Source organism: Salvelinus namaycush, chromosome 11 (genome assembly GCF_016432855.1).
Source record: "Salvelinus namaycush isolate Seneca chromosome 11, SaNama_1.0, whole genome shotgun sequence".
Classification (NCBI taxonomy): Eukaryota; Metazoa; Chordata; class Actinopteri; order Salmoniformes; family Salmonidae; genus Salvelinus; species Salvelinus namaycush.
Window position 1 is genome coordinate 29,266,337 of NC_052317.1, and position 10,430 is coordinate 29,276,766.

Here is a 10,430-nt window from a genome sequence, read left to right on the forward strand (position 1 = left end):
TTGTGTGGTGATGAGGTTGATGCTCCTTTCCAATAAATATTGAGGATCTTATTCTGGTGATATGATGATCGATGCTTGGCTGCTGTTTGACAAATACAAATAATATCGCTCTTATCCATAATAATCTCATAATGTAGTTAGCCTATCTGCACTGTATATGCAAGATGTTGGCTAGGCATGTGTCAAGATCAGAGTGGGCACATTTGCTATATAATGCAAAATATTTTGGGACAACACCATCAATAGAGTTGAAAATGTGATGGAAACCCATTTCACTTGTATTTTTCATTTTGTACATGAGAATTTAACGTCAACTTTTTTTCAATGTGCACAACATCATCACGCACAACCTTTTTCCCTCAAAAAGTAATTTTGATGGAAACACATCTCTGGTGGGAAAATGCACGTATTGTTTATGCAGATTTTACGATATTCGCATGAAAATTTGTTGCAAATTGGATGGAAGCCTAGCTATTGATTATTTGTTTTATGTTTCCCCCCATGTTAAACTTTTTGCATAATTTAGCTGCTTTTTCACAGGCAGTTCTGACTGATAACCTGTCTTCATAGCTGAGAGAAGCCGAGGAGGAGTATCACTTCGTCCCCAATAATACTACTAATATTTCTAACTGTACCGGTGAGAAAGAAGGGCAGACTTATCCATTGTTGCTGAACTGTGTTCAGACAATTTTACAGTGCCATTATGTTATCAGCCATTAGTCACATGTTCAATAAGCTATTCTGCTAGTATAATCACAATAATTACAATGAAGTGCTTTGAAAGGTTGGTAATGGCTCACATTAACACCATTATCCCAGAAACCCTAGACCATCTCCAATTTGCATACCGCCAAAACAGATCGACAGATGATGCAATCTCTATTGCACTCCACACTGCCCTTTCCCACCTGGACAAAAGGAACACCTACGTGAGAATGCTATTCATTGACTACAGTTTAGCATTCAACACCATAGTGCCCTCAAAGCTCATCACTAAGCTAAGGACCCTGGGACTAACTGGACTTCCTGACGGGCCGCCCCCAGGTGGTAAGGATAGGTAACAACACATCCGCCACGCTGATCCTCAACACGGGGGCCCCTCAGGGCTGCATGCTCAGCCCCCTACTGTACTCCCTGTTCACCCACGACTGCATGGCCAGGCACGACTCTAACACCATCATCAAGTTTGCAGACGACACAACAGTGGTAGTAGTCCTGATCACCGACAACAACGAGACAGCCTATTGGGAGGTGGTCAGAGACCTGACCGGATGGTGCCAGAATAACAACCTATCCCTCAACGTAATCAAGACAAAGGAGATGATTGTGGACTACAGGAAAAGAAGGACCAAGCACGCCCCCATTCTCATCGGTGGGGCTGTAGTGGAGCAGGTTGAGAGCTTCAAGTTCCTTGGTGTCCACATCAACAAACTAGAATGGTTCAAATACACCAAGACAGTAGTGAAGAGGGCACAACAACGCCTATTCCTCCTCAGGAAACTAAAAGGATTTGGCATGGGTCCTCAGATCCTCAAAAGGTTCTACAGCTACACCATCAAGAGCATCCTGACTGGTTGCATCACTGCCTGGTATGGTAACTGCTCGGCCTCGGCATCACTGCTGCTAAGCTGCCTGCTATCCAGGACCTCTATACCAGGCGGTGTCAGAGGAAGGCCCTAAAAATTGTCAAAGACTCCAGTCACCCTAGTCATAGACTGTTCTCTCTGCTACCGCACGGCAAGCGGTACCGGAGCGACAAATCTAGGTCCAAAAGGCTTCTTAACAGCTTCTACCCCCAAGCCATAAGACTCCTGAACAGCTAATCAAAGGGCTACCCAGACCCCTCTTTTAAGCTGCTACTCATCTGTTTATTATTTACTCTCTGTTTATTATCTATGCATGGTCACTTTAACTCTACCTACATGTACATATTACCGCAATTACCTCGACTAACTGGTGCCCCTGCACATTGACTCTGTACCGGTACCCCCTGTATATAGCCTCGCTATTGTTATTTTACTGCTGCTATTTAATTATTTGTTACTTTTATTTTAATTTTTTTACTTAAACATTTTTTACTTAACACGTTTTTCTTCTTAACTTCTTAAAGCATTGTTGGTTAAGGGTTTGTAAGTAAACATTTCACTGTAAGGTCTACTACACCTGTTGTATTCAGCGCATGTGACAAATAACATTTGATTTGACTAGGTATTCCCTTTCACATACAATATACAATGACATATAATTAGAGACACACCAATCATTATAACCTAGGTTTATTTTTGGGGGAATAAAACACAGGAACAATCTTAACCGTTTGAGGCACTTTGGACTGGAGTATCATAATGCTAAAGGCAGAATTACAGTATGTATCTACTATGAAAACAATGCAGAAAACTACTTGATTCAAGACAGATTCCTAAATATAGGAAAATATGGAGTCAACTTTATGAGGATAGATTTTTGACTATGTACATTGTATTGTATATGTCATATGTGTAAAAATGTAGCAATGTTTTAAAGTTAAAGCATGCATTATATGCCCCACAAAAACATCAGAAATTATCAGAAATTGGTTTACGGTAAGTTTTCAATACAACAACTTACCTTTTTCTTCTTTAACTAATTTATTCCGACAATGCTTAACACGACAAAGCTTTGAGAAGTGGAGTGAATTAAAATATGACTTTATGGAGAACAGTGTAGCTCAAATGTTTGCTGCTGATGGAACACCATTTGTCCTATAACATGTCACATCTCTTCTTTCAACAAAACCTATACTAACTACATCCAAAATTTCTTAAACAAATACATTATTCATGCATCATTTCTCTAAGTGTCATAATACAACTCAAAATGAGTTAAAAAGTTACAAGTGCAAATCTGAACAGTTCTGAATTTCTCAACAACAAAAAAATCTTCACATTTGGTTGACTGTCCATTTATCAAACATCATGATTCAAGCATAGTACCATTAAACAGTGCTTACCACTGCATTGCTTTTAACTAGGCTAACGAGGCCACAATTGTTATAGTTAAAGCCATTATAAATATATTTTGTCAAATTAATCCAGTTCAATAGCTAGGGTAAAATTATATTGCCAGCATGGTTTATTTTATATCTCCCTATAAATCGCTAAAATTATAAAAATTTGACTAAGCAACATATGCATATATTAATTATGTTCAGGCTATGGCATTTAAAGCACACAATAACATACTAATAATAGGATCCATATTACTGTATTTGTTTGTTTGTTTGTTTGTTTAAAAAAAAGTGTTTACTATTGTTCTGATGTGCCTATTTTGTGTGCTCCTGATCCGACATGTCACACTGCTGGTTTCTGCTGGTGACAAAAGTTAAATCTACACTGTAAAAAAAAAGATGTTGATTCAACGTACAGTAGGATTGTGAGTTTGCTCAACAAACATGTTGTTGAGCAAACTCACAACAAAACATTTGTGTGTGAAAATGTTGTTGAGCAAACTCACAATCCTATTGCAGCTGGTTGCCTTACAATTGTATGTTGAATGAAATTGTACTTTTTACAGTGTATTCGGGCAGTGCAATCGATTCATGCTCCAAAGCCTTTAATATCTTGTCTCATCTCACACATCTTCCAGTATCCGCAGAATATGGTCCTGGAAATTGAAAAATGGCTTTTCAGTATGATTACTGTACCACGTGAAGTTAATCATTCTTAAATCCATACAGAAGTCTTTCCGTTTTTTACAATGGTCGCAGCTTTCTCTGTAGTAGCTGATTTTGGCCTGGCTCCTTGGTTCTCCTGGGCTGTGTTGACCCTGTTCTGCTCTGCCATGGTGCCCCCAGACACTGGACTACTTGTCCTGGAGGTGGGCTGGTTCTTGTTAGTATTGTAGGTCTGGAAAGCCATGTCAAGCTGCTCTTGGGCCACCCGTAGGTGGCGGTGCAGGCTGGCCAGGTCCGAGGGGATGTTCTCGTCTGGACTGGTGCACTCCTGGTGATGTTCCAGGGCATCGTTGGCCATGTTCTTCTCATGGTGGGTGATAAGACTATTGGGGATGATCCTGTTGGGCTTGTCTGATTTCATGACCAGGTTGTACATGGGGGGAGAGGTGGGGATGTTACGGGAATACGGGTAGCTGTACGAGGGCCGTCTCCCCCCCTGGTTCCTCCTCTTGCGGAGAGTGTCCCGGAACTTTCCGATACCCAAGTGGAACATCTCGCAAACATTAAGGAGCAGGCAGAGGCAGCTGACCACGTACATGATGAGCAAGAATATGGTCTTCTCTGTGGGCCGAGAGATGAAGCAGTCTACCTTGTGGGGACAGGGCACCTTATTGCACACATAGGACGGATTAACACGGAAGCCATAGAGAAGATACTGGCCCACCAGGAAGCCAATCTCAAATACGGCCCGGGACAGAAGCTGCAGGACGTAGATCCTCATCAGGCCCTCTTGCATGATCCGCCGGCGGCCGTCATGTTTCTGAGGCTTGGCCGGCTCCAGCTTGACCTCCTGGACTTCCACCACGTCCTCCTGGTAGATCATGGGCTCTGCATCATCGTCCTCATTCTCCAGCACCTCCTCAAGCGGGTGGCTCTCCCTCCACCTGTGGGCCTGAATGGGCTTCTTCCGGTGGTGGAACTTCCGGCGCTCCACCTCGGAAGCGCGGGCTATCTTGTGTATGGCGTAGCCCAGGTACATGACCGAGGGGGTGGAGATCATGATGATCTGGAAGACCCAGAAGCGGACATGCGAAAGCGGGGCGAAGGCATCATAGCACACGTTGTCACAGCCGGGCTGCTTGGTGTTGCAGGTAAACTTGGTCTGCTCGTCCGAGTAGATGGACTCGCCCCCCACGGCAGTCAGCACGATGCGGAAGATGATGAGCACTGTGAGCCACACTTTCCCCACAAAGGTGGAATGGTTGTGGATCTCTTCCAGAAGACGAGTTAGAAAGCTCCAGCTCATGGTGGTCATAGAGGCTTTTCAACTAGAATCTGGGAACACAGAATAAGTATAATTAGGGGTTTGGTTCATTAAAACCTGCTTTTCTTTTAAAGGCCCAGTGCAGTCAAAAACGTGATTTTCTGTGTTTTATACATGTTTTCACACTATGAAGTTGGAATAATACTGTTAAGTCAACAGGTGGTCAATTAGTTAACAGACCAATAAGAAAGAGGGTTCCAAAGCTCTCTGCCAATAACTATTTTTTGGTTTTCCCCTCCCCACTCACTCCACTCTGACAGTCATAGCAAAATTCTGCTTGAGAAATTGCTCTTTGCAAAGAAACTATTGTTGTTTCTTTATAAGCATTTTAATTGAAAACAATCATAGTAAGGTAATTCATGGTTACCCAGAAATTATTTGATATTGAGATAATCCCAACATGAACACAAAATAAATGCATTAAAATTATATATTTTCACACAACTTTTGCTATAATAAATAGTACATGATGCCAAAGTTGCTTTGTAAGGCAAGCTGAGGCATTTAATGATCCTCAGCCCATCAGCAGTCAAGATAATCCAATTAAATTCACACTACAGTGTCAACCAAGGCGTTGGACATGCAAGACCTCAGAGGGACACAACACAACAGACTAATGTTAATTAAAAGCAACAACTATGAAGATAATCCCTGGGCCCAGTTTGAAATTAATCAAATGATTAATAGACTGTTCCCACTCACTTCCATGTGCAAAAAAACTATGTCCTAATTTGGCTTTCTTGTATGTCCTTTCTTATACACTATAATTATCAAACGCACAAAACTATTGGAGTGCATTCTTTTTTAAATAATGTTAATGATCAATTCAATTTAGCTAAAAACACAAAAATGTTTTATGACATATCACACAAATTCCTACCAGTGTGACAATGATATAACTCATTTAAATTGTAATCCATTGCATAGGCTATACCTTAGACTAGTCAAACATATACATACATAGTGAGGGGTACCTAACTTACTGTAAAGATTACTCAAAAGCTTCTACTATTCTCATATTATTTAATGATGCAGCTTCTGATAACTGAATGAAGGGATAACTAGATTAATTCTCCCCAGGTTAAAGGAGTGTACTGAGTGATGCAGCTGGGTGATATGAAGATAGGAGGCATATGGAGGAGGAGAGAGAGAACACATATGTGAAGGTGTCTCTGTGTGCTGCTCTCGGTATTCTGAGAGAGAATCCCTATAGGTTCCCTTGAACGTTGACCTGGGTCTCTCAGATCGACTGCTGAATCTTAGTCTAGAGACGTCGACCTGTTAAATGTTTGTAATGTCTTAATGTAAATGTCATTTTTTGCAATCTCTTTTAAGTTCTATGGACCCCATGAATACTAGCTGACGCTATGGCGTTAGTTAATGGGATCCTAATAAAAATTCAAATTCTAGCTGAACAAAAGTAAACCATCTATACCCCAGGATGTTGTCCCACTAGTGTTACTACTCCCCTCACACACAGAGCAGGCTGACTGCCCGCTTTGTGAGTTGATAGTATCATGACTATATAGCAGCACTGTTTTCCCTGGCGTGGGACATGCCATCTCCCCTGATCTCCCTTCGCTGCCATCTGAGTGAACACAATGAACAGGAGAGACTTGTTCGTCTGTCTAGCTGCCACGAGGCCTGCCCTCCAGACCCAGTGCTGCTGCTTCAATCTCACACTGAGGAGGGAGGGAGGATCAGCTAGCACCACATGGCCAGGCCACAGATGGCAGCTACTGTGGGTAACTCTTCATCTGCCCCAGGACCAGGGGTGTAAAAAATAGGTGGGTGAACCCTTATTTGAAACACTTACCTAGTGTAATAAGTTAGTAAACCGTATCTGTAAAATTACACTTCACTAAAGTACATCACTGCCTAGATCTTGAGGTAAGGCAGGTTTGTTTAACTGAAGCCCAATCGAGGATTATGGCTTGGCTTTATTATGAATAGTGCTTTAGAGGTGGGACTGTATACAGCAATTCAGTGGTTTGTTGGTAGTTTGCAACATCATTTTATTCAGTTGGAATTTCCTACAGTTGAACTTGAAAAGGGAATATATTTTTGTGTAGCTTGTTAACACTACTCTTCCGCTGTGTGATATTGTACTATTTTTTGCGGGATCTCTAACACGTTCTGTATATACCATGCTTAATGTCAGAAAGAGCAAGTTACCCATGCAAGAAAGCAATAAACATGTTTTCATGCTCACAAGCCTGCTAACAGAGCCTTTGGGGAATAACAATGTTTAATTTCTGTTAACAACATGTCTCAACAAAGTAATGGAAAAATCATGATTTGGGAATGCTGTATTAATGAACGCAATTACTATCTTCATGTGTGAGTTTTAATTGTAGGCATATCTTATTTTATTCCCTTTCCTAATATAAATTAATCTTGAAAATATCGATTTCAGTATCTGGATTTAGCTGAAGGAAAAAACAACAGAGTGATATGACCAAAAAGATGCACTGTTATTATGTAGGCTCTCTTTCCATTTCTGTATTACAACATATGCTTTGGTCTTCCATAGGGCTGGGGTCAATAACAATTGAAGGCAGTCAATTCAGAAAGTGATTTTAATGTATACATTTTTTTTTGGGGGGGGGGGGGGGGGGATCTTTGAAATAAATAGCTTTTACTCCTCAGTTTATTGAGAAGTTATTGAAAATAGATACATTTTTAGTTAAGTTTACTTCCTGAACTGACTGCCTTCAGTTTGAATTGACCCCAGCCTTGTTCTCCCATTGAAGGCAATCGCACCTGGGGAGTGCAACTTGACTTGCCCTCAAGATCTTGACCTTTGACCTGTGTCCTATTATGAATAACTAATGAAAAGTTGTAGTCTATCACTTTTATTCATCATTGAACATGATCTAAACCAATATTTTGAACACGTCAAATATATTCCAAATCGTACAAATCTGTATAAGGATCCCCCCGTCCATCCGTCCCACTGAAAGTTGTGCCCCTGGTCAGAGGTGTATGTCAAGTTTAACTACTTTTTTTTGCTGCAAAATACGTTTTACACAGCGGGACTAAAGGATGCAGATGTTTGAGATTAAATTGCTGTCAGAGAGAGGAGGCATATTGGGCTTTAAGGTGATGAGCATAGTGATGGCGAAAAAGATTGATACAGTTACATATAAGAATATTTGACGATATGTCGTATCGTTTTGACAATATCGCAATATAATTTTTGTGCTTGTTGGCTGTACCAAAACTCCAGTATTTTTCCTTCATTTACATTTTAGTCATTTAGCAGATGCTCTTATCCAGAGAGACTTACAGGATCAATTAGGGTTAAGTGCCTTGCTCAAGGGCACATCGTCAGACTTTTTCGCCGAGTTGGCTCAGGGATTTGAACCAGTGACCTTTCAGTTACTGGCCAAAAGTTCTTAATTAATCGCTAGGCCTTAATTGTTAATTGTTGCCCTTCATAGATTGTTCTCAATCTTATTTTTAAATAGTGAGCCAATTTGTTTTCAGCACTTTTATTTCCCTGACTGATCAAAACTTGTTCTCATGGCTGTCTCTTGTCCCTCTGCAGAAGACACATGGTGAGCAATATGTTTGGAACATCGAATCGCAATACATATAGAATCGTGAGAATCGCAATACATATCGTATCGGCACCTAAGTATCGTGATAATATTGCATGGTGAGGTCCCTGGCAATTTCCAGCCCTAGTTGAGCATATGGATCAAAACCCTTGAGTATTTCTAATAGACACTTATCTCAATGTTATTTCTAAGCTATACTTTTACCCTGTGGATTTAAAACTGTGGTACACCTGGCATAACAGTTTCATTTTACATTCTATTTTTGCATTTAGCATTTTTACCCAGACACATCTTGGAATTTCATATTGCATTTTCAGTCTATAAAAAAACCTACCATTCAAATTCAATCATTGGCAATCAGAGACAAGTTCTTTATGGGTTGAAGTCAACTTTCTATTTCCCAAATACAACACCTACAGTATGACAGTGGAAAATACGGTAACTCTGCAGAGATCGGCATCCTAGGGTTTGGAGAAAATGTTGACGGAGAACTGACAAAACCCACCTGGAGAAGAAGTTGCACCGCACGCTATGTTCAAACATAACTTTGTCCACATTTCCACGGCCATCTCTAGAGCTCCCGTGCATAGTCTCCACAACAGCAATGAAATGGAGGGTCCATCCTGATCCTGATCTGATGCCGTGACCCCCACTAGCTAACAACAACATTATCTTCCCCACATAGTAAAATCAACAAACATCTTATACTAAGACTATATGTTATTACAGCATTTTCTGTCTATCCTTTCTCTTTTCTGTTTATCCACTGAGTGAGGACGGAACTGAACTCTTTCTCCTGTGAATGCCTCACATTCTGACTCGTGTCTGGTTTCTATTACGCCAGCCTTCTGCCCAAGAAGGAAGTATAAAAAATAGAAGAAAAAAATCCCTCCCTCCCTCCCCTGGCAAGTGACCCTCATCGGAGGGGTCAAACTTAAGAACATCTGACTGCAGTTTGAAATTAACACCCACCCAGCTGAGGGAGGCTTGTTAGTTGCAATATCCCCACCCTTCTCTTCCCCACCCACCCCCTATAGCTCAATACTGCTCAATACCCAGTCCCTATAACTCAACATTGCTCAATACCCAGCCCCTATTGCTCAACACTGCTCAACACCCACACCCTATAGCTCAACACTGCTCAATACCCAGCCCCTATAGCTCAACACTGCTCAACACCCACCCCCTATAGCTCAACACTGCTCAATACCCAGCCCATTTAGCTCAACATTGCTCAATACCCAGCCCCTATAGCTCAACACTGCTCAATACCCAGCCCCTATAGCTCAATACTGCTCAACACCTACCCCCTATAGCTCAACACTGCTCAATACCCAGCCCCTATAGCTCAACACTGCTCAATACCCAGCCCCTATAGCTCAACATTGCTCAATACCCAGCCCCTATAGCTCAACACTGCTCAATACCCAGCCCATTTAGCTCAACATTGCTCAATACCCAGCCCCTATAGCTCAACACTGCTCAACACCTACCCCCTATAGCTCAACACTGCTCAATACCCAGCCCCTATAGCTCAATACTGCTCAATACCCAGTCCCTATAACTCAACATTGCTCAATACCCAGCCCCTATTGCTCAACACTGCTCAACACCCACACCCTATAGCTCAACACTGCTCAATACCCAGCCCCTATAGCTCAACACTGCTCAACACCCACCCCCTATAGCTCAACATTGCTCAATACCCAGCCCCTATAGCTCAACACTGCTCAATACCCAGCCCATTTAGCTCAACATTGCTCAATACCCAGCCCCTATAGCTCAACACTGCTCAATACCCAGCCCCTATAGCTCAATACTGCTCAACACCTACCCCCTACAGCTCAACACTGCTCAATACCCAGTCCCTATAACTCAACATTGCTCAATA

At 41.6% G+C, this 10,430-nt stretch overlaps 1 protein-coding gene across 1 annotated transcript; it reads right to left on the bottom strand.

Annotated features, from left to right (window-relative positions):
• Nucleotides 1–3,701: 3,701 nt before the first annotated feature.
• On the bottom strand, nt 3,702–4,967 carry gjc2 (gap junction protein gamma 2). Its single transcript, XM_039003475.1, has one exon. It carries the CDS (start codon nt 4,965–4,967, stop codon nt 3,702–3,704), a length of 1,266 nt encoding a protein of 421 aa, XP_038859403.1.
• Between the last annotated feature and the right edge of the window lie 5,463 nt (nt 4,968–10,430).